This window comes from Lontra canadensis, unplaced genomic scaffold (assembly GCF_010015895.1).
Source record: "Lontra canadensis isolate GAN:19392208 unplaced genomic scaffold, GSC_riverotter_1.0 scaffold44, whole genome shotgun sequence".
Lineage (NCBI taxonomy): Eukaryota > Metazoa > Chordata > Mammalia > Carnivora > Mustelidae > Lontra > Lontra canadensis.
The window spans coordinates 620,460-643,909 of record NW_022631038.1 but is presented as its reverse complement, the minus strand read 5'-3'; the positions used below and the strand labels follow the sequence as shown (position 1 = coordinate 643,909).

Sequence of the window (23,450 nt, the reverse complement as noted above, 5' to 3'; positions counted from 1 at the left end):
GGCTGTCCGTGGGGCAGGTTTGCCGCGACGGGTGTGCTGCTCCCAGCTCAGCCCTGCGGCACCATCAGGGGTGACAGACACGCCGAGAGCCTGGCGTGTCCCTCCCCCTGGGTGTGGGGGCCAAGGAGCTTGGTGCCAGGGAAGGCAGCGTGTGCCTCGAGGGGGAGGAGCTTGATGGCCAGCACAGGCCCCGAGCCCTGCAGTCTCAGAGCCAAGCATCTGAGCCGTCTGGGCTGTGCCGCAGGTCCCCTGTTGGAGTGGAGGGGACCAAGTGACCGGGGCATTACCGGGCGGCTGTCTTGGAGCCACTCTGCAGGCTTCATGCCTCCTTCGTGCCCCATCCTGCGGGAACTTGGAGATTCTGGATTTCTTGACTTCTGTAAGCAATCTGGGGGGTGCCATCTGCCAAAGGGTACTGGCAGCGCTCGGAGCCTGGGGGGACGGTCGGGGGCGCGCAGGCATCTGCCCCGGGAGCTGAGGGCTGTGGCACATCACAAGGACGGCCAGAGTGCCGTCCCCCAAGGCCCAGCCCGCCGTCCCCCTCCGCCACGCCCTGTGCCCGCCGTGCTCCTCCCTTAGCGCCCCCACCCCTGCCGCATCCACAGTCCTGGGGGGGGGGGAACGTGTGCGCATGAGGCAGGAACGAGGTTTGAACGCAGAGTCCCCCTCTCTCGGGTGAGGCTGGCGCCCCCCTGGCCGGTGGCTCCCTCTCGGCTGCTCCGTCTGCGTCTGGGCATCCGGACAAAGGCTCCTTCTCTGTGTGTAGGGACCGTCTGGGGTTTGTAGATCTGTGTGTGGGGTGAGGAGGGCCTGCGTCTCCGGAGGGCAGAGGTGCGGCGGGCTGCGGCCCCGAGGCGTGGACGGGAAGCCCACCCCCGCCCGTCTGGGTGCAGGGCAGCCCGCAGGTGGGACGTGGATCTGGGGTCATGGGGTCACGGTGGCTTGGAGACGTGTCCTTGCAGTAGAGGTGCTGAACGAGGGTACCGTGGGGGTCCCAGAGCTGGAAGACGGCCGCTGCCTCCTTGGAGGTCTCCTTGCCCCGATGGGGGCCCTGAAAGCAGGACGCCGAGGGACCGCTGGGTCGTCAGAGCCGTCCCTGCGCGGAGGCCTTGCTGTTCTCTCTCCCTGTGCTCTCGGTTTGTGGCTGATTATGAGTTGCGCTCGTGACGGGACAGACACGGGCCTGGCCGGGCCACCGGGAGCTGGGGGGAGATGGGCAGGGGCTCTCTCTGGGCCCCCCGCTTCTGAGCCTGCACATGGGGCCCGGGGAGGGGGCATGCGGGGCCAGAGGCCTCCTGGCAGGGTCATGGTATCCCAGGACGCGTCACTGGCCACAGGGGAGGACTGGGGGCTGGGGGAGGGGGGCACGACCGATGGCTGCAGGGCCTCTCCCCGCTCCTCAGGAGCCTGCAGAGGACGGCCTCCCTGGCCCCCTTGTGCCTTTCCTGCCTCCTCCTGGCTGCCGTGTTCCCTGCTGTCGGCCTGTCCTAGGTCCTGCTCAGTGTCACCTTTGGTGGCAGAGCAGTGGGGGCTGTGAGTGAGGCGACAGCCCAGAGGGCCCAAGAGTTTCCAGGGCTCCTGGGAGTGACGTCCTACGGGAGGTCTGTTCCCCGCTCCCGTCCCCGCCGCCCCTTCACTGAAGGGAGAGTCTGCTCCTCCCTCTGGCCTTCTGTGGGAAGGCGGGAGGGAGGCGCCCCAGAGGGTGGGCCCCGCGGGGAGGATGAGCCCAGGGAGGGGTGCCTGCCCGCAACCCCGGGAACCGCTTCTGGGTTGTTGGCCAAGGACTTGTCCTGGGTGGACCCACCTGTCCCCTCAGGACAGGCCTCAGGGCCGGGCTCCGGGAAGGTCGACCTCCCGTGTGTGGGAGGCACTTTCTCAGCCCAGAGCTGGGGCTGGAGGTGGGTGGGCCCAGGCCACGCTCCTGTGTGGTCCCGGCGCAGCCCTGCCCCGCAGCCTCTGTGCCCAGAGCCCCTGCCTGAGGGCCTGAGAACCCGGGATAACCCCTGCTCAAAAGGAGAGGGAAACCAAAACAAACAAGGAGCGGGGAGCAGGCCTCTGGCCGCAGACCCTGAGAAAACGCGTGGTGCTACTCTGATAATATCATTTTCCTTCGGTTTCTAATGTCCTTCTTTCGGGCGGGTCTGAGTCTGCCGAGTGCCGAGTTTACAGTCTCAGCTACGTCAGGAAAATAGGACTCATGAAAGCCTTTATAGCTTTCCTCTGAGTGATGAGTCTGTGTGGGCCCGAGGGCCTGGGAACTTCAGAAGTGAAAGGATTTTACCCGACTGTTGAGGCGGAAGGCTCGCCTGGCCTCTGGGCTCCAGCCGCAGCAGGAAAGCTTCCCCTGAGGTTCCTGGAACCAGCTGACTTGTGCACGCAGTTTCCAGACCCCGTGGCCGTGGCATCCCAGGGAATCCCAGGAGGGCCGCCAGGCGCCGTGGCTCTAGGCACTTTCCAGACTGGGCGCCTCACTGGGCCGGCGAGGAGCAGGAGGAAGCTGGGCCTCGGAGACCGGGTTGTGTTTCCAGCCTCCAAGTAGCGTTCTCGGCCGTAGACACTGAAACTCTAGGAAAAAGAGAAGCGGAGCGAGCCACGGCAGCCCCTGGCCCAGACGGCCACAGCGGCCGAGGTCGTGCGCTTCGCCTCGTCCGTGACACCACGCTCCGCTTCCTACTGCCAAAAACCGCGGGCAACACTCAGAGCAGGGTCCCCTGACTCGTGGGCACTTGTCCGCCGCCGTCCCCCCACCCCAGGCTGTCTCAGCGTGCGGCCCCGCTGTCCCGTTGTTGTCGCACCGACATACGCGCTGTGGGTCTTTCAAACTGGGGACTTGTGTTTAGAATCGCACGACCGTGAGCCATCAGGCCCCCCGACCCGAGCTGGATTCCCACAGCTGCCCCCGTGGTGTTGCTTGGCGTGCTCGTCTGTCCTGGGGATGCCCTGTTTTGATTTGCTCCGTTTTTTCCAGTTGGTGCTGAATCTGAGTGTTTGCCGGGATTCTGGCCTCAGGTTTTGGCAAAATGGCGAGTGCACCTTCCTCTGGAGGCAGACGTCTGGTGTCCCCCTCGGGTGTCATTGGTCACTGTTGAGATGGTGTAAATCGTTAAGTCCTGCCTCGGCCCCATTAGCCACGGTCTCCCGGTTGTGGGCCAGGGCGGCTGCTGCGCTGTGGGACTCAGATGAGGTCTGGAGGCGATTTCCGAACCCTGGGCCATGTCGTCAGGATCACATTGGTTTGGGGCTCCAGGTGCAGACAGTCGCCCACGGCTCGGCGTTTTTCCCAGTGGTCGGGCCCCCCGGGCTTGCTGGGTCCCCCACGCAGAAACGCTGGAGGGAACCGCAGACACCGCGTGGTGTCCGGCTGTGCCCACGAGCTGGTCACGGAGCGCCTGGGAGGGTCGGCCAGCAGGGTGTTGAGTTCAGCGTCTGGGCGAGGCGCGGAGCAGGCAGCCCGCGGCGGCACACGGGGGGACCTCGCGGGGGGCACGGGACGGCCGCTCCAGGGCTCCTCCCTGGCCGGGCCAACGGGGGCGGAACTCTGGGTGTTTTCTACTTCAGATCATGGCACGTCGGTGTCAAGGTGCCGTGCGCTGAGCGTTTAAAAAAAATCCCTCCGTGCTTTCCTATGGGGAGGGAACGCAGAGGTCAGTAAACGTTGAAAGGCTTTTCTCGTGGGAAATGGGCTGTGGCAGCGGCTCCGCGGGCAGGGCTGACTCAGACTGGGAGTGCGGGGCCCCTTCTCCCCGCAGGAGGCCTCGCCCACGCACAGAAGAGGCGCGGGGGAGACTGTCCCACGGGGCGCCCAGCACACAGGGCAGGTTCATCCGGGTCTCCCACCTGCAGGGCCCAGAACTCCCGGCGGAAGGGGAGGGTGGCGACTGGCGCGGGAGACCCCTACCCCCGGTGGGGAGTGATGCCTTGTCTGGGGCTGCACCCAGCAGGCCCTCAGCACTGACTCGGGGTGGGAGGCAGGGGCCCATGGGCGACCCTAGCTCACTGCCCTCTTCTGGGGGTGGTGACAATAGTAACAGGCACAGGGCTTGAACTTGTTTCCCAAGCACGAGGATGAGGATTTTAAAAATTAATTTATGTCTTCTATTATTTGGGGGGAGGGACGGAGCAGAGGGAGAGACTCTGAAGGACCCTCCCACGCGGACTGCAGACTCTGGCTGGGGCTCGACCTCACAACGGAGATCCCCCAAGCTGGCCAGGCCACAGGAACAGGCATCTCCAAAACTCTGGGTTTCGTAAGAATCCAGATTCACAGAAAGTTGCCGAGCTCCCCCTCAGCTGCCATCCCCAAGCCTGTCTGCCACGTGAGTGCCTGGACCCTGGTGGGTTCTGGGGGACAAGAGGGCACTTGGGTCTCTGCTTTGCCCCTCAGTGACCTTCCATGCTGCTGAGCGAGGCGGCACCGTGCTCGTCTTGTTACGGGCATGAGCCTCTCCAGAATTCAGGGAAACTGTGTGGCTTGTAGGGGCTGCTCGGCTTTTCCAGGAACAGATGCTTCTAGAAGAAAACCCGGGAGGGTGTCCGTGGGACGTGCGCCTTCGTGGCTGCAGACCTCCCAGAGGCCCCTCTGCACCGGGCCCGGTGGCTACACCTGGACCCATTGGCTTTAGGGACGAGATGCGTTGGCGCCTCGAGTTAAGGCACTCGGGCCGGCTCCTGTCACCCCGCCGAGCGCTCTTCCTGGGTCGCGTGCTGTGAGTTAGTGTTTCACATGGAGTTCCCAAGGCCACGTCCCGCCGCCCGAGGAAGCGTAATCGTTACCTTGTGTAACGTGTGTGCCGAGCGGGCTGGGAAGGGTGAGTACGGTCTGTGGCAGCGGGCGACCCCAAGGGCGCTGGCGGTCAGCCGGGCGGGAGCCGGCTCTCAGGGCTGGGCCAGAGGGTTCGTGGTGCTTCAGAGGCGTGGCCAGAGCTCAGGGGGCGGTTTTGCCCCCGTGGCTCACACCTCTGGAGAAGTGGCGTCCGCGAGGTCCCCGGGGGCCCCAGCGTCCCCGGCCGCCGTCTGCAGACATGTGGGGAGCCTCGAGTGTGTGGCCTCTTGGATGGAGCCTGCGTCTGGGCTGCAGCAGTGACCAGGGGGGTGGCCCAGACCTCACTTGGGACCTTCACCTTTCGCAGTGGCTGGCGCAGTGCTGGTCAGTGACCGCAGGAGGGGTGTCGTGATGTCGTGTCATTTTAACTAAACGCTCGGATGCTGGAGACGTCTTTAGTTTAAGAAAAAGCTGAGGTATCCAGTCTTGCGTGTCATTTTGTCACAATATGTCCCTTTCCCTGTGAGAACGCTCACACACGTGCGCCCAGCTGTGGAGACGCAGGAGTGTGCACACGTGGGCCACGGCAGATGGCGTCCGTGGTCCGCGGCCCGAGGTTTCCTGTTCGCGCTGACCGTGTGGCTTCTGGAAGGGCCACGTCACCCGTGGGGGCTCCGGGTACGCACCGCTCCGTGACGCTCGGCAGAAAGCCCGGAGCGGGGCTGAGGCCGCAGCAGCCACAGGCGCTCCTCGGCGGGGACGCAGGGCCAAGGCCATGGGGCCCTCCCGTCTCTCCAGGCTCGGGCCTCGCCTCCCAGCCGCTGAATTCCCTCGAACGGCCGCTTCCATCACCTGTCACTGCACGGTCGGGGCACGCACAGGGTGTGCAGACTCCGCCGAGGCCCGAGAGCCCGTCAGCACCGCGGACATCGTCCTCCGTCATGTTCACGGCACGTGCCCTTCACCCAAACTTTGGGGAGTGGTTGCCACCCCGTCTTCAGCTCTTTCTCTCTCAGGAGGTGGACAGACCTAAGCTTTTTTGTCTTTGCAGTGGACAGCGTCGGACGGTCTTGGCCGAGGCAGACAGCGTGAGTGAGATCGCGCAGCTCAGGGCCAGGGCCGGGGGCGCTCCGACTGGCCACGGGCGGTGTCCCTGTGCCCGGTCTCTGACCGCCACGTCCCCTCCCGAGGCTCCCAGAGGCCCTTCTCCTTCCGCGTGGCAGTGTCCCCGGAAGTCGGGCGAGTGGCTGATACTGCATCTGGGAAATGCCCGCGACCGCGCTATGGCTTTCCCGTCATCAGGAAGTCCCGTTGGGCGGCTCCGTAAGTCGCTCAGGACCCTGGTGTTTCCCGCAGACTTTGGCCCTGTCCTGGGCAGACGCGGGTTCTCCACACACACGTGTCTTTGTCCCACTTTTTATTTTTTTATTTTTTTATTTTTTTTTTAAGATTTTATTTATTTATTTGACAGACAGAGAGCACAAGTAGGCAGAGAGGCAGGCAGAGAGAGAGGGGGAAGCAGGCTCCCCACTGAGCAGAGAGCCCAATGCGGGACTCGATCCCAGGACCCTGAGATCATGACCTGAGCCGAAGGCAGAGGGTTTAACCCACTGAGCCACCCAGGCGCCCCTTTGTCCCACTTTTAATTGGTCGTGGTGCTGGGCCAATTTCTCTAGGGATCCCTGAGGTTTGTCTACACAGTGAGAAACACACCAGCCAGACCCCAGGCCTCAGGTTTCATCTCATTGAAACCGAATCAAAACGGGCATAGCAGGCAGGATGGCCGAGCGTAGACACGGGCTCTGGGGAGAGAGGCGGCCGCTGGGCCAGACCCCGGTCCTGTGGGGACATCACAGTCTGCAGCTCCTTATGGCCAAGCATTATCAGTTTACAGGGTGAGACCCAGAGGCATCCTCTGTAGGAAGAGCAGGACCTGGATTCAAGTGGCCGGGCGCCTCCTTTTGCAAAATCTCACATTCATCGTCTGTGCCGCGACAGGCCGATGTGCTTCCTGTGGGCTCATCCCACAGGCAATGGCACCTGCCACACACCATCCCTGTCCCCTCCCCAGCACCAGGACGATAAACCAGCTCATGCAGGTGACAGTGTGTGGCACCGTGGTTTCCCCGTGTCCTCGTGGTCTTCACTAGAATTGTCCTGTGTCGTGCACGGATTGCGGCGCTGAGGGGCTGGGGTCACACCGTGCAGAAGGGACCAGCCGAGTCCAGACCGTGAGGTCCTGCACAAGGGGGCATTGGGGCGGGGCTCCCGGCTCTCAGGACAGGCTCTTACTTTGGTGGTTTTGGAAAGGTCTTCAGTTCTGGAACCCGTCTGACAAGGAGGTTCATAATTAGCGTTGTTATCACGAGGGAAGGGTCACGCGTGGAGGGTGTTTCCCTCCCTCCTTGTTCCAGAACGTCGTCCTGGAGACCAGACCGGCCATGGCGTCATCCTCCTCCCATAGCCGGTGGCTCTACCTTGTCCTCGCTGATGGGGACGTTAACGGGGTGTGGTGCTGCGGCCGCGCTCGGCGTCATCTGTAATGCCCTGTGTGTGCCCTTTCAGCCCGTCGCTCCCAGCCCTGGACTGGCAGCTGCCGTCGCGCTCGGGACCCTACGAGCTGAGGATCGAGGTGCAACCCAAGCCCCACCACAGAGCCCACTACGAGACAGAGGGGAGCCGGGGGGCCGTGAAGGCGTCGGCTGGAGGACACCCCAGCGTGCAGGTACCGGGGTCTTTCCCTGGGGGACGCACCCGAGCCCAGAGGTGGGAGCTGTGGCTGGAGCGGCCCCCGTGGCAGCGGCCGGCGTGGCTTCTCCCATCCTTGGCCAGGCGTGTGAGCTCCGTGGCGTGGGCCCCTGTGGTCTGTGCTTCTCCGTGCGCGGTGGCGGGGCACGGGGACCCTGTAGCTGCCGTCACCGACCCTTAGCTTGGTGTGAAAACGGGAACCCTCTCCAGTGAGTCCCAAAGCCCGTGGGGGGTCCGCGCGCCAGGCCATGGTCGGTGGGGCCGTGGCCTAGGCCTCGTGTGGCGGCTGAGGGTGTGCTGTTGCCGCATCCACACAGACACTGCCTGTGCCTCGTCTGCCCCAGGGCAGGCTGGTTCAGACGGGATGGGACAGCTGGGAAACAACCCGAGGGTCTGCCTCACGTCCCTGGTAGCACGGGTGGGCCATGTGGATGGGGGCACCTTCCACCGGTCTTAGGAGACTCAGCCCTGGGGGTTTTTCCTTTTTTAAAGGTGTTCTGGAATAGCAGTTTTAAAAGAAAATAAATATAACCTTGAAACGAAGATGTTTTATTTTTGAGGAGATACGTGTCGTCAGAGGCAAGGAGGGCCGCCCACGTGGCTTCACAGAGCTAGCTGCCCAGGGTCTCGCCCGTGTTCTCCCCTCCCCTCCTCTGCTCAGCCTGGGATGGCCGTCAGCTGCCCCGCATCCCAGGGGTCTCCTAACAGCCAGTCCCGAAGAGCATTGGCCAGCGTTTGCGGGAGTTCCGTGGACACAACCCCCCCTTCGGTGTGGAAGGTTGATTTAAAGACTCCTTCCTTGGAGAAGGTGGAGTTTTCCGGGTGTGGCCCCTGGCCCAGAAGCGCTCTCTGCCCCACACAGACCACGGGGCCGGAGCTCCTGGGTGGGCCCATGGGCTGGTCCCGTCGGCTTCCCAGCGTGGAGTCTGTCCTTTTCCCTGCTTTGGGATTCCTCAAGCAGGACGTGGGAGGGATAGAGGACCTGCCGGGAGGCTCCGGGCATCAGGGAGCATCCAAGGGAAGAGAAATCACACGCAGTCGGCACTGGGCTGGGGTCTTCTGCCCACATGCAGGGGGTGATTCTGGGAGCAGATCTCCCACCCCAGACACTTGGAGGGGAATAAGGTTCTTGGCTTTCGAGTTGGAACATTTGTCATTGGACGCCTGGGGACCCCTTGGTAGCCAAGACACAGGTAGTGTCCGCAGCCCAAAGGTGTCACCCTTCACCCCGGGGAGGACGTGTGGGCACGGAGCTTGGCTGCTGTGTGGACCTCAGTGGACTTTGACACGTTGCCGACAAGCTTTGACCCTCCTGGCCAGCCCAGTGGTGGGACTCTTGGTGGCTACGTGCGGATGGCTTTACTCTCCTGCCCAGAGCTCCAGGTGGTGGACGGGGCAAGTTTGCCCCCCATACCCCCTGCCGACCCGTGGGCCCCAACCTGTCATTGGGGGAATGAGGTGGGTAGAAGGGTGCTCAGCAGGGCACCTGTGTCTTTATTTTATGCCATTTAGATAAGAAGAAATCCTGCCAGGGATGGAGCCCCAGCGAGAGAGCCGTCTGCCCAGGCGGCAGTCAGCAGCGTGGGATTGGTGGGAGGGCGTGGGGCAGTGTTTGTGGCCGTGTGCTTGGTGCCAATTAGTACCTGCTTGCTTTGCCGGGGACCGTCCGCACACGGCAGCCGGCTGGACGATTTCAGCCCCACCTCCCTGGAGAACGGAGGACGAACAATGCCGCATTAGCCGAGCTCCGTAACTGGACACTTAACTCCCTTTCCCGCTGCTGCTGCTCGGGGCAGAGTGGGCCAGTGCGGGTGGGAATAAAGCAGCTCCAGGAGAAGAGAGAATTGGGCAGCAGAGGAATAATGGCCAATGGCTGCATTTCTTGAAATTACAGCAGCAAGGGGCCTGGGTCCTGCCCTGGGGGGAGCTGCCTGCAAACATTACCTTTTGTTTTGAAATGCAAAGCTCAGGACTCCTTGGGGACCGCCTCTGGGCTCCCTCGAGGGAGGACTCCTGGAGGACTAGGGAAGGTGGCCCCTTGGCCCTGGGGGCTGCTGTTGCCGCTCACACCTTACTGGACGCCCCCCCCCCCCGCCTTCGCCCCAGCCTCAGAATGGTGTTCTCTGTCAGTGTAGACATTACGGGGAGAATTGAGACATTTTGGAGAAATTAACAACTTGAAACAGTATTTGAAATACGTTACAAATTATTTCAGATTAAGTGAAGGCAAATGGAAGGGCTGGTTGTGTGTTTAAAGGGGGTGAACCCCCGTAACCTTGCAGGTGAAATGCAAACAGTAAATGGTGTTCAACAGAAAACGTCAGGTGCTGTCAGCACTTCTTCTGGGAAAGTAGTGATCTGGGGCTTTCTGATGGACCCACAGCAGAGTGAGTGTGTATCCGTGCAGGGGTGAGGTAAGCAGTTACGAAGAGGGGGCTTTTGGGGGTTTGCTTTCTTTTTCAGTTGGTGGACCACAAATTGGATAAAAATAGAAATTGCACACAATTATAAAACAAATGAAAATAGAAAAGCCTCCCGTTGCCGCGAAAGCACACTAACCACAAGGTTTTATCCTGTGCTGAGCTATCTTCGCGTATCCTCTGACGCGGTCTCCCGCGCCGTGCCCGCTGCTGCCTCTGCAGGAGCCGGGCCACGCCAGGGGGAGTTCCTGCGAAGCCACGTAGCCCACCAGCTGCCCTGTGGCTGGTGGGTCTGCGGCAGGTGGGCTCTGGTCCGGACAGATGGAAGCCGTCGCAGGCACCAGGGAGCCCGATAAAAACACGCGGTAACCACACCTGCCGCCGTTAACCAGACTTTCGACCCCAGGCATCTCCATCACAGCAGTCGTTTTCTGCAGACGGAGGTGCTCCTGCTGGGCCCCAGAGGGAGGACCTGCTCCTTTTCCGGAGCATCAGTGACCGCAGGAAGGAGCTGCCCAGCCTGCATCCAGGACGCACGGCGACACGTGCGGCGTCCTTCTCAGACACAATCAGAGTAGGACTGCGGGGTGGGGAGGGCCTTTCAGTGTTCTTGTGGTCCTTCCACGCTTCCGTGTGCGGCCTGAGAGCGTCTCAGCGGGCGGGTGCTGGAGCGGGCCTGTGGGGCCCCGGCCCACATAGTTTCTTCTGAGCTCCTGTGTTCATACCCATAGTTGGGAAGGATGACAGCAGTCCGTGCTCCTGGGCCCTCCAGGCTGCCCACCCTGCACCCTGGGTGTCGTCCCAAGCCCAGGAGGTCAGTCTGCGCCTGTCCAGGGGCCGGCAGCTTGGTGTGCCTGAGAGCAAGGCCTCCTGGGTTCTTAGAGGCCCAACCCCTGGGTCCTGGGCAGGAGGGCAGGCCTGCCGTGGGCCTCACCTTTCGGGGGGAGTGTGGGGGCTGCGGGAAGGCCGATCCTCCTCCAGGGTTGCTGCTGACATGCCACAGCCTCATGCCACAGGGTCCCCTCTCTGGGGCCAACCGCGTTGCCACCGGCCCTCTGCTGGTTCTGGTTTCCCTGGGCCCCATCCCCAGAGCAGGGTTCCCTGTTCCCACCAGCCCTGCAGGGGCCCAAGCAGTGACCTGGGGGACATTGCTGACCTCTGACCCAGGGTCAAACCACCCAGCTCTGCTTACCGAGTCACCCAAACAAGTGCTTGACAACATCCAACCCACCTCACAGGAGGCTCATGTGTGTGAATAATTCAGAGGTTGCTGAAACCAGAAACCCAGGGAAGGTCTCGTGAAGTTGGAAGCAGCATGTCGGGTCCACAGCGTGTACCGTCAGTTCGGCTCCTGGTCACTGTCGGGGGCAGTGAGGCCCTTTCTGGCGATGGTGGAATTGGCTATAGACCCTCTGTGGGACGTGGCGGGGGGGCTCCCGGCCATGTGAGCGGCATGGGGGGGCTGGGACGTGGGTCCTGGCCACAGGCGCAGGTGTGGTCAGCGAGGGGTCTGGCCTCGGGTGCAGGTAGTGTGGCTGTGCCCTGGAGTGCCATTGTCTCCCTGGCACCTGGCTTCTCGGCTTACCGGGTCCCCACAGAACATGGTATTTGCTGCCACGTCAGGGCAGAAGCCCGAGGGCATGGACATAGCAGGGAAGCCGGCAGGGACCGTGGCCACCATGGTGACACATTGTTTCATGCAGCTCGTGGCCCAGGAGCAAGGGTTCTGGCGCCCCTAGAAACCGTCCTGGGGTTCGAAGGTGGGCATGTGTGCTCCCAGCTCGTTTCCATCACTCCGGGGTCTGGCCTGTAGGTTCTTACTTGAGTCGTCCTAGTGGGTGTTGCCTCCTACTCACAGGACAGTGTTGTTCACCAGGAAAGCCAGGATTTCCACGGAAGAGACAGATGGGTGTTCCCAGACGACGTTCATACTTGATGGCAAGCGTGCAGGGGCGTCTGCGTGTGAGCGTCAGGATCCCCAGAGCCCACGGCCACGCAGCTGGGAACCACATCAAGGGAGGTAAAATGCAGGTCTGAGCCCCACCCCGCCCAGCCGTGGCCGGCCGTGGCCAGCGTGGCCGACCTGCACAGGACGTGGACTCGTGTCTCACAGGCTGCCCCTCCCCTTGCCGCCACGTCCAAGCAGTGGGTCTGCCAAGCACACAGGCTTCTGCCGGCGCCAGCTGCGCCCCCCACACCGCGGGGCCACGACCGGTGCACCTGCCCAGCACATGTGCAGAGAGCCATCAGCTTTTACGGCCAGCGAGGACTTGTCCCTCGACGGAAAGCCCGAGGGGCTTCCTGGGGCATTGGAGAGAGATACTCCACTCTGCGCGCCCCTCTAACATTGTGGCGTCCAGCAGACCAAACGTGGTCCTTGTGCGGGAACACGCGGGGTCGCGTTGCTGTCTGTGGACACGTGGCAGCGGTGGTGACCTCAAGCAGGTCCCTAACTGTGGGTTTTAAACAACTGTGTACGTTTCGTCATTTAGCGGAGCTGGTGGAAGTGTGGCTCAGGTTTTCCTCATGGCCCCAGATGCCCCCTTTGGGAGTAAAGTTCTTGAGTTGCGAAGCAGTGGACGCCGCCAGCAACCCTCTGATTCGAGGCTCCAGCCTCCTCGTTCAGGGCTGTCCAGACTTCAGAATAAGGTGGTTCCAGGCTCAGAAGCTCTGCCGCTGGCCCGTGATCGTGCCCGGTGTTCTAATTAGCACTGGCGGGTTCCTGAGCCATCCTCGAAGGGACCGTTTTCCACGCACAGGCGGGTGTCCGTGCTCACTGTGGCCAAGCGTGCGAAACGTCAGGTCAGGTGCGGGCGGGACGGGGGCGTCAGGCGGTTCCACTGGGACAGTGGTGAAAAGCAAGCGTCCTTAATAAAAACATCAGAGTGGGGAAACCCACGCCCCCAGCTGTCCCTCTCCAGGGGCGCTGAGCCACAGGGCCGGGGCCCACAGGGCCAGACCGGCTGGGAAGTCTCTGTCCCATGGGCTCCGAGGCTGGGCCTCCTTCCCGCCGGCTGGCCCTCCGCGCAGGTGCCCGGCATAGCCCGGTGTTTGGCCTGTGAGCAGAGCTCTCTCGTTGAGAAGGAAACGCTGGGTGTCGTCCCCCCAGGGCCTCGCTGAGTACAGGCCGGCGTGGGGAGGCCTCGTGCTTGCAGAAAGGCAGGGAGATGTTGTACGGGCCGTGGGCGACAGCTCTTTGGGCGCCGTCTCCTGCACGTGGATCCTGGGAGCCGACATGGGCTGGGGACGGTGACCCCCTGTCCAGGCGCTCGGGTTTTCACCCTTTGTCTGGCTGTGCCTTCTGAAGGCTGTCATGTCTTCGAGGGGGAGTCTCCAGACGAAGGACGCTTCCTTCCTGCGCTGCTGAGCACCAGTGGGGGTGATCTTGTCGCGCTGGGCTCCCCCTGGGCCCCCGTCCTCCGGGAGGACGTTGGGCTCTTGTCTGTGACGGAGCACCCTGCTCTTTGTCAGCACAGACACCGCTCGGCCTGCCCCTGGGCCCGTCTGTGCCGAGGCGGGACGCACAATCATGCCTTGACCAGCCCCCGTGGCACTGGCTGCCAGAGAGGTGCAAGCCGGGCCACATGCCGACGTCCCACCGTGCTGCCTGCATGCCACTGCCGTCAGCCTTTGTGCTGGGGCCCTGCCTCCACGGTCCCCTGGGTCACTGACAGCTAACACCAAGGCCGGGCATGGCTTCTGGAAGGTTCACCTGCAGCTGCCGCTCTGTTCACACCTCCTCCTCGTACCGTAGTAACAGTTAAACTGACCAAGTGTTGTCCTGCCAGGACTCCTAGGCACTGCCCTGAGGAAGAAGAGGGTCCGGGAACACAGCCTCAGGGGACTCTGACTGAACCCGTGTGCGGGTCCCTGGGCGGAAGGAGATCAGGGGAGGTAACAGACGCAAGCTTTGTGCGACCAGGGCTGCGTGATGGGTGCTCTCCACCGTGCAAGCCCACGTACCGTGCACGTCTGTGTGGCAAGTGGGTGGGAGGATTTGGGCATCGGGTGAGTGACCTCTGTAGGGACACCACCTCGTGGGACTGGGCATTCCCGTGTGTCCAGGTCTCTGGGGGCAGGTCCCGGGAGCTCCTGGGAGCCCTGGATGTGTCCCTGTGGGAGCCCCACACCTGTGCTGAGTCACACCTGCCACATGGTGGAGGGGGCTTTCCTCGAGGATAGGTGTTTCTAGAAGTTTGCTGCCTCTCCCCTGCGGCCAGGCTCCCGGGTTGCTCTGGGGTCTGGAATCACCGAAGGTGTGTTTGCGGCTGTGGTTCACCTTAGTTTCCTCATGGTTTCTGGGGCCCTTCGGCACTGTTTCTAGATCATTTTTTTTCTCAGCAGAAAGTCGGGGCTTCTCAGCACGTTTTTAATTATCAATGCTAAATGTAGGGTCTCCATGCAGAACGTTCTTTGCTCTGAAGTTAATGTAACTTCTTTTCCGTGGCTTCCACGCATGTCTGTGTGGTCCCCACATCGTCCGCAGAGCCCCGCACACCAGCTCCGTGGGCACATCTGAAGATGCGCCGTCCGTGCGCAGGGTCAGCCTGCAGGGGTCGGGCTGGGCAGCCCGTGGGGTTGGTCTGGGAGCTTTGCTCCTGCTGTGGGCCGGGACCCCTGTGCGCCATGAGCCAGCGGGCAGCGGGTCCAAGTGTCTGTTGCCCGCAGGGAGCTGTCCTGCCGTGGCCGCGGCTAGTGGTGCCCCGCAGCGTCCCTTCCCCCATCTGGCCTCTGCCCGTCGCCCTCTGCTTCAGTGGAGCCAGTCTGTAGAGTCTCCGCTCTGCCCTCGTGGCCTGTGGCCGGAAGCCCTCCACGAAGACCCTTAGGGCACTGCCGTGGCATGGCTGCTCTGGCACTGGGGGCTCCTGCCCATTTCCCTGCGCTCGGAGGGCAGGGCCACACTGGGTCAGAGCCTGACCCGTCCCTGATGCACAGACATGTGCTGGTTGAGGGGCAGAGGCCGCAGAGGGAAGGGCTCGTGCGCACTGACCGCGCTCCGCCGCCATCGTCTGCTCTGTGCGTGTGAGCCCTTCCACCTGTCGTCTGGCTCCGCTCGTCGGTGGGCGTAGGTCTGCGGTCTCGACGATGAAGGGGGCAAGCAGGGGCTCTCCCGGGCCCCTGAGCCACGTGCACTGGGTCCATGACCCCTGGGAACGTGAGATTCCGCGTCCTGGCAGGTTTGCTTTGCCAGGGCCAGAGAAGGAGGCCATCCGGCTCTTGGAGCCCCAGGACTCACGCGTTCGGGTAAGTTTGCCGGCAGGCGTCTGTGGGGCTGAGTCGTGGGCAAGGACGGGGCCTCCATTGCCCTCGGTCATGACCAGAAACCAGGCTGGCTCCAGCCTCCCAACCGCAGAGCCGCCCAACGCTGTGCACCTGCTCTCAGCACCCACGGACCTTCCTCCGGTCCCGGACCGCGGGGGCAGCTGGAGACGTGTGACGCCAGCCCCACTGGAGCCTCCCCGACACGGCACGTCCGGCAGCGAGAGCGGACACGCCGACGGTGCTTGGGCCCGGGCGCCGCACACGGCAGCAGGTGTGGCCATGGGACGGTCGAGCCCTGAGCCTCTTGGCCGCCTCTGCTCTGTCCGTGTTTTGTTCGAGATGGGCGTCCCGCGTCGAGTGAGATAAAATCCACTGGCTGAGTGGACAGTTGACTGTTAAAGTCCTTGACAAGTTTCACGTCCCTCGTTAACTCGAGCTGCCTGTTGGCGAAGCGAGTTTAAGCCCAGAGGCAGACCGTGTCCCCGTGCTACGCGTGGGCCTGGCGGGTGGTCCCGAGGGGCAGCCTCTGGACATCTGTGCTTCCCAAACACTTACACGACTGACCCTTACCCACTTACTGGGTGATGGTTTACTTTTTACTATTCAGAAGAAAAATTCTGTGTGTCAAAATGCAGGAAACTCTAGAAATGAGCTCGTTTTCCTGAAAGGAGCAGCGTGTAACCCCCTGGAGCCGTTTGTCGTCCGTGACTAAGTGCAGTTCAGACCCGTGGCGCAAAGGCGACGTGTGCCGCACAAACCTGCTGTCACCCGAGGGCGAACCTGGCCTAGGACCTTCCTCAGACCCTTTGCTCCCGGGAGGGATTCTCCGCTTCAGTGAGACCGTGTAACCTCGGTACCGCTGGCTGTAGTGCACCCCCATGCACACGAGTGCGCACACGCGTGCTCACACACGCGCACACGCACACCCAGAGGCACACACACACGTACCGCCATCATGCACACGCACACCCCCACAGGCACACAGCCATGCTCACACACACGTGTGCACACACACCTGCAGAACACATGTGCACACACAGGCACACACCTGCGCACACAGGCAAGTGTGCACACAAGTGAGCATTTGTGTACTTCGCGCATGTGCACGTGTGTGCACGTGTGTGCATGTGGAGGGCGCGGTGTCACTCTCCTTGCTCTCTGGCCGTGACATAGGGTACGGGGCTTCCACATCGAGGTCATTTATCTCCTCCCTTCTGGAGGCTACGCCTGGGCTCCGGTGTTCTAGGGCCTCCATCGGGGCGTGTGAGCTACTTCCCCTGCGGTGGATACTCAGCTTGTGCTCCGGTGTCCAGTGTCAGCGAAGTGTGGCCGTGAGGACGGTGTGCTTAGCCTTACTGCGACGCGGCTGGTCCCCCGTCCACACTCTCCCACGTGGGGTTCTGCTGACCACAGCCCGGACCACCTCTCAGAGACACTCTGGGTGCAGCCTGAGAAGAGGGGGGACAGAGACTTGGACAGAGACCGAAGCCATTGAGGCCGTGGGGCCCAGGGCAGCCAGGGCAGCCTCTGCAGTCTGTCAGAGAGGCTCAGGGCTCGGGACAGACGCTGGACCCGTCCTGAGGTCCCCCTTCTGCTTTGGTTGAACACGAGGCCATCCTTCGTCCTTCTCCAATGGGACGGCTGCTGTCATGGCAACCGCTAGACTTGCCATCGCTGCCATCTGATGCTCTGAGGACAGCGACACCTTCCTGTCTTCTGTGTCCCTCAAGAGGGAGCCATGACCCACTCTGTCGTGACTCTTGGTCACTTGGACCTAGCTCCGGCCGGCTGAGGGGCCGGTGCTGGCCTTGTGGGAGTCTCGCCTTTGAGAGAGAGCAGGGTCCGGGTGTGGGACAGATGGGCTGCTGGACCTGCCTGGCCAGGGCTTGGCTGGCTGCCGGCACAGGGCACCGGTCCAGGCAGGTCGGCTGCACAGACGGCCCCGCAGGCGTGTGGACTGCCGTCACGGGTGATGGAGGCTCTCCAGACGTTCCTGCCTCGGAGAAGCTGGGACTTGTGGGGATGATGCGCTGTGTGTCCTCACTCAGGGCCACCCGTGAGCAGTGGCTCCCGGACGCCGGCAGAGCTAAGGCAGCACACGGTCCTCCCGTGACTGAATCTCCCTTCACCTTCCTGAGACGACAGCACGACGCTGACGTTCACCTGGAAAACAAGCCTGCTGTCCTGCGGTCCTGCTGTCCTGCGGTCCCACAGGTCGCTTACAGGAGAGACGTCACATTGCAAGTTCCACGGTGCAAAACCGGTGGATTTTCTGCCACGGAAAATGTCAGCTCAGTGACGCTGTTGAAAATGACTGGCGTGGTGTCTCGTGGGGCCTGGATCTCTGCTCCGCAGACACCGTTGGGATTTCCTGCAGGTGCTTTGGGGGCGAGGCCTGAAGCTGGTGCCCGTGTCCTCGGCCTGCCTGGTTCTCCCAGTGCCCGCCTGCCCAGGAGCTGCGTCCTGACCACGGGCCACGTGCCAGTGGCCTCTCTGCCCGCGTCCAGTGAGACGCACACCTGCACCTCTGTCCGTATCTGCTCGCATGCTGTCTCGCACAGGCCCGCGTGCACACGCACGCACACAGCGTGGCCGGCTTCCCGAGGTCGTCCTGAGTGTCCTTACCGGGCGGCGTGGCCACGGCATTGTCACGAAGCAGGGCCTCTGGCACACTCACTGCTCAGCAACGGAGCCCGGAGCCCCCAGTGAAGGCCCACACGGTTACTGGCAGGTGCCTGGGGGCGTGACCCGTGAAGGCCCGCGTGGCCCTGTCGTGTCTGTGTTCTCAGATGGATCAAGGGCAGCGGGTCGGCGTCTGGCGACATGTTGTACGTTTGTGTACCGCGGTGTGACAGGCGCGAGTTGGCGTGACAGCTGATCCACAGGCCACAGCCACACAGACAGCGTCCCCAGTCCTGCGGCCGTAGCGCCGTCCTCTCCTCGTCCGGAGACCAGGCCACTCTCCTTCTTTGGGAGGGAGCACATGAGGGTGTAGGAGACCCTTCTGGGAGCGGGACCCCTCGTAGGCATGGGCGCGGCCTCTCTGCCCCGTGAGGATTTGGGACCTGCTATGGCAGCAGCACTCACGCTACTCGGGTTTGCAAGTCCCTGTGGTCACTGCAAGTTTGGCATTGAAAACACGTTGTTGAGCTACACTTCCCTCTCCGCGCGGCTCGTTTGGGCCTTGTGGGAAGACACGAACTTCACACGGTGTGAAATGCACAATTTCCCTGTGAACGGATGGCCCGCGAGCAGTGGGCAGTGACCTTGAGCTGGCCGTGTCCCCACACCCCGCCAGCCGCACGTGCGCCAGCCGCCCTCGTCCAGAGGACTTGGCCCACTTGTCACTCCCCTGTCACCTCCCCGTAAGTGCTGAGTTCAGCACCAGACCTAAAAACAGGCATTTTCACGTGTGGAAGACTTAGCGGTTCTTACCCCTTGGAAGCGGAATCCTGCGTTTTGTTTAGTTTAGTTGAAGCAAAGAGAGGTCATTGTTGTGACAGGTAATTGTATAAATATTGTTTTGACAGACACTAAACGTGCCAGAGGCAGGAAGCCAGGTGGGGAACGTGTGAGGTATTCAAATGACTTTCCTGAAAATGAACTTCGTGTTTTAAATAATAGATGTTTATCTCCCAGGATAAAACTTAAATATGCCCATTTTCACTGAAATGGCATGTTTTTAAAAGGACGAGCTGTACCCGGAATCCGCCGCATCCCGCCGGCTACCAGAGGCGCCACACGCGGTCCCGGGGGACGTGGAGGCTGTCATTTCCAAAGCGTGTGACTGCAGCAGGGCCGCCTCCTCACGGTCTGGAACACACCTCAGCCACACGAGAAACCGTGTTGCCCGAAGACTCATTTACGTCTTATTGTGTTAGACGTTGTGGAACGGAAGAGTGAGTGGCCGAAATCGTGCCTTAATCAGGCTCTGATTTTACTTTTGTGTTTCCTCTTACAGAAACACTGATTTGAGTCCAGCTCGGCATTAAGTTCTCTGAGCTCGTCCAGTGGACAAAAGGCTGAGGGCCCTCCCCAGTGAGGCTGCGGGGAGTCGGGCAGTGGACAAGCTGGTCTTGGCTCCGACCCTGCCCAGCACCATTCCTGGGCACACTTGTGTGTTCACGTGGGAAGAAAGCGTCTCAGCTGGGAGAGGAGACGCGTTTTGTTTCTGTGGGACGGAAGCAGCCCCCGCGAGAACCCGTTGAAACGGGCACTGTGTGTGGGCTCTCCGTGGTCAGTGAGGGACTCATGTGCACGGGGTCACGGGATGGCGCATGCGTGTGCAGGGCTGAGAGAAGCTGTCCTGTGGCCTCTCCACCTGCCGAACACATGGTTGCGGCACGCCCGGGCCCCCGCGGAGACCCTGCCGCGGGCACACGCCTGCACACACGTGGAGTCTGTGTCGGTCAGACACCTGTGGGTCTGGATGGAAAGGACTCTGTGTTAATGTGGCAAAGCCACGTGGACGAGACCACGTCCACAGATGCGTGGAGCCTGTTACAGGCAGAAAATGCTGCAAACAGCATGACCAACGCGTGTGTCTTTCCCCGACTTCCCGACCGAGCACAGTGCTCCATGGTGTGTCTAGAAGGCTCAGACATGAGTGTGGGGGTGTGTGCACATGCCCATGGGGTTTCAGTGTGAGTACACGCACGCCCGTGTGTGTGCATACGAGTCGCGCCTGCTGTATATTGAATGTGAGTGCACAGGTGTTTGCTGTGTGTGTGCATGTGGGGTCTGAGCGTGCGTGCGTGTGGGGGGTCTCTGCATGTGTGGGGTCTGAGTGTGTGAGCATGTGGGGTCTGGGTGTGCATGTGCGTGTGTGGTCTGAGTGGGGGGGTCTGAGTGTGCATGTGTGGGGTCCGAGTGTGCATGTGAGCACGTGGAGTCTGAGTGTATCTGTGTGCACTTGAGGTCTGAGTGTGTATGTCTGTTGTGTGTTTGCACGTGTGAGTGTACAGGTGTGTGCTGTGTGAGTGGGACACTTGGGAACACTTCTGCGTCCCCAGCTGTGCCCCCTCCTGCACTGAGCACCCATCTTCGGAGGTTGCCCAGGTGATGTCAGGGTCTCTCGCACCATACCTGTGACTTGAGCACACGGGATGCCCCGACCCTCAGCCCCTTCCCGGGACCTCACGCACAAGCACCCAGTTCTCTGTCCTGGTGGGTGGCAGGCCGGGCCCTGGCACTCAGGTTGCTGACTGCGTGGATTTGCGCCGTGGACAGCCTGTCATGGTGCAGATGCTCTCGTGGGAGCTTGTAAGGGGCTCATTTTCTAACTGACTCAAACAGTAAGTGAGCGAGTCTCTTCCCGGCCTGGCTTTGATTAAAGGCTCGCGCTGACTTGAGTCACACTTGGAGCAGCAGGCGTGTTCCTTGGGTTAACAGATGCTGGGGCTCGGTTTCCGTTCTCGACCGGCACTCTGACATCGGAAGCGTTTCTGTTGAAGGTTCCGAGTCGGGTTGAAGACGAAGACATTCACGTGCTTGGGACACATGTCGCGACACACTGGAGCTGGTCTCACTCGGCCCCGGGCAGCAGGGCCCGGCGTGGCTGTGTCCTCCTCCCCACGCCAGGGCACCCTGCAGAGGCGTCGGCTCTCGGCCCACGTGAAAATCGACGTGCATGCACTTGGCACGTGGACACCTGCGCTTTCCAGGAAGCAAGACGTTTGCTGCCCGACGCTGGGGAGGAGCCTACCTTCTTCCCTCCTCCCAGCCGCCGGCAAGCGCACACCCGCGACTCAGGACAGAGCGGGTTCCTTCTGCGGCCGGGGGCCACGTGAGGGGTGCAGCCAGGAGCCTTCGGAAGGGAGTGCTCAGCGCATGGGCCTTTTGAGTTCCCGTGGCGTCTCGCTGACCAGCACCTGGTGCTCGGCAATGACTGACTGCGAGCAGCCGGCCTGCACCTACTGGAAGCTGCCGCTGTGCCCGGAAGGACAGCGGAGAGCGGCCCTCGCCCCGCATCCATCTGGGCTGTCGCTCCTGTTTCCGAAGTCTGTGGTTCTCAGGTGGGGACGTGAACGGGAGTTTACCAACCTGCACAAACCCAGCTGCCTGGAGACGCGTGTGCGAGGGTTGGCTCTGGACGCCTCCTCACAGCCCTCCTGCCTGTGGAGCAACCCTCTGTCTGTGTTCATGTCAGAGCTCCGTGTCTCCCTGTGACACCCCATCACGGCCTTTGCCTCGTGCCCTCCCAGCTGCCACGCTCCTGGGGACGCCGTCCATCCGTTCCCGTTGGTGTTTGCTGCCTGCACTGGCCCCCCGAGGGCACGGGGCTGCCTGCCCCACCATCATGGTCTGGGCCTGCATTGACCAGCAGGTCCTTGTGACCCTGTACCTGTGTCCTCGGGGTGGATGAGGCGACCCCGGGTGGGTGAGGTGACCCTGGGGCGGCCTCCTTGCAGCACAGAGGCAGAGCCTGGGTGTCTACGTGGGTGTCCCTGTGCCTCCCGGCCCCGCCGCCTGCATCTTACCTGCCTGGGGCACGGAGGAGGCTGCTGTGGGGGGTCATGCGGTGTCCAGCCCTTGCAACCGTGGCCAGTGGGTGGGATGGCGAGGATGTGTGTCCGCATCAAGGGTCATCCTTCTGTAGCTCCTCGGAGAGCACACTCTGGCTGCGGGCGGGCGGCCGTGGCCTCCTGCTGGCACTGGTGGCATTCCTACCCAGATGCCGTCCTCATGGCAGAATGTTGCTCGGCGCGTCGGACTGTGGTGTTTGAACGACCGCCTGTTGTCAAACAGAAAGTAGAAGTGAAGAAGTGTTGGGTTTCGGGGCCCATCCTAGGCTCTGGGTGGTGCTCCGGGGGCGCGGGCTGGCGGGTATGGTGCTGCATGTGGCTGTCACCTGCCCCTGGAGGGGACAGGCCCTGAGCTGGGAGATCAAGGGTCCGAGTGTTTATGGCTTTCTGCACGCCTCCTCTTTGCTGTTAGGACGGTTTGAGAGTGAGAAGGGGGACCTTGCCCTGCCCGGCCCGTCTGAATTGTTTAGGGAAAGAGTTGCGAACGGCTTGGTGTGGCCCTGGGTTCGTGGGTAGCGCCTGCCGGACGCGGTCCTTTCAGCGGGGAGAGAGTGCCAGGGAGAGAGTGGACGGTGTTGTCACAAGGTGCCAGGGAGGCACGCCCAGGGAGGAGGTAGAGGCTTTGGGGGAGGCGGGAGGAGCCGAGCCCAGCCACACATCACCACCTCGGTGCCCTGGGTGCGGCTCACAGTGGTGGCATGGCGCGTGTGCAAGATGTGCACGTGTGTGTGACACGTGGGTCCATGGGGCACTGGGTGAGCGTGCGATGCACGTGTTGCACACGTGGGCGCGCGTGTTGGAACGGAGGCGACAGGAGTGCTCCCAGCCAGCATGGGACTAGGAGTCTGTCACAGAGACGCAGACGGGGACCGGGCCGCGGGGGTACTTCGCGCCCAGCACCTGCTGCGCGTTTTCCCCGTGAATCAGCCTCTGCTGGCGCACGCCAGGCGGGCTTGGAGCCGTGGGCCGGCACGCGTACGGAGGCTTCTCCTTCTCTCGCCAGCTTCACGGCTACTTGGAAAACGAGCCGCTCACACTACAGCTGTTCATCGGGACGGCCGACGACCGCCTACTGAGACCCCACGCCTTCTACCAGGTCCACCGGATCACGGGCAAGACCGTCTCCACCACCAGTCACGAAGCCATTCTCTCCAACACCAAAGTCCTGGAGATCCCGCTGCTGCCCGAGAACAACATGCGAGCCATGTGAGCTGTGCGCGTGGCCGGGGCGCTCGGGGCGGGCGCTGGGCCGCGGGACCTCCCCCAGCTCTGGCCTGGGCTCCACACCTGTGGAAGCCACAGATCCGTAGGGGGCGGGTTTTCGTAGGGCCTCTGCCTCTGGGCACGTGGCACTTGAGCAGCTCGATCCCTGTGGCCAGTCCCCCTTGTGCCTGCGTTCACCTCCTGAACACGACACCGGGTCCTTTCTGAGTCCGGGGGTGACCGCACAGCGACACTGATGGAGGGTGGGGTGCAGAGTTCTCTCTGGGGGGCTCTGTCATCGTCGACGTGCGTTTGGACTGCCCTCGTGGCTCCAAGGAAGCCGTCTCTGGGCTGACGACTGGCCTTAAGAGGTCCGTACCCGCGGCCTCCTCCCCTCCTCCCGACGACTGTCGGGTGCCCCACGCTCCGCTCGCAGGGTGTGAGGAGCGAGCCGTCTCCTGGGCGCGCCGTCGCGTGGGCCCGGTGGGCTCGGCTTGGGGCGGAGCGGAGACGCCCTGTGTGGCAGTCAGG

At 62.5% G+C, this 23,450-nt stretch overlaps 1 protein-coding gene across 6 annotated transcripts in view; it reads left to right on the top strand.

Annotated features, from left to right (window-relative positions):
- The window catches only part of NFATC1 (nuclear factor of activated T cells 1), a 95,438-nt gene that overhangs the window by 19,007 nt on the left and 52,981 nt on the right, over positions 1-23,450 (top strand). For all 6 annotated transcript variants that reach the window (XM_032872189.1, XM_032872191.1, XM_032872190.1 and 3 more), the window contains exons 3-4: positions 7,328-7,487; positions 22,720-22,922. In XM_032872189.1, the coding sequence (XP_032728080.1) occupies positions 7,328-7,487; positions 22,720-22,922 (363 nt within the window). The remainder of the gene's footprint in view (positions 1-7,327; positions 7,488-22,719; positions 22,923-23,450) is intronic.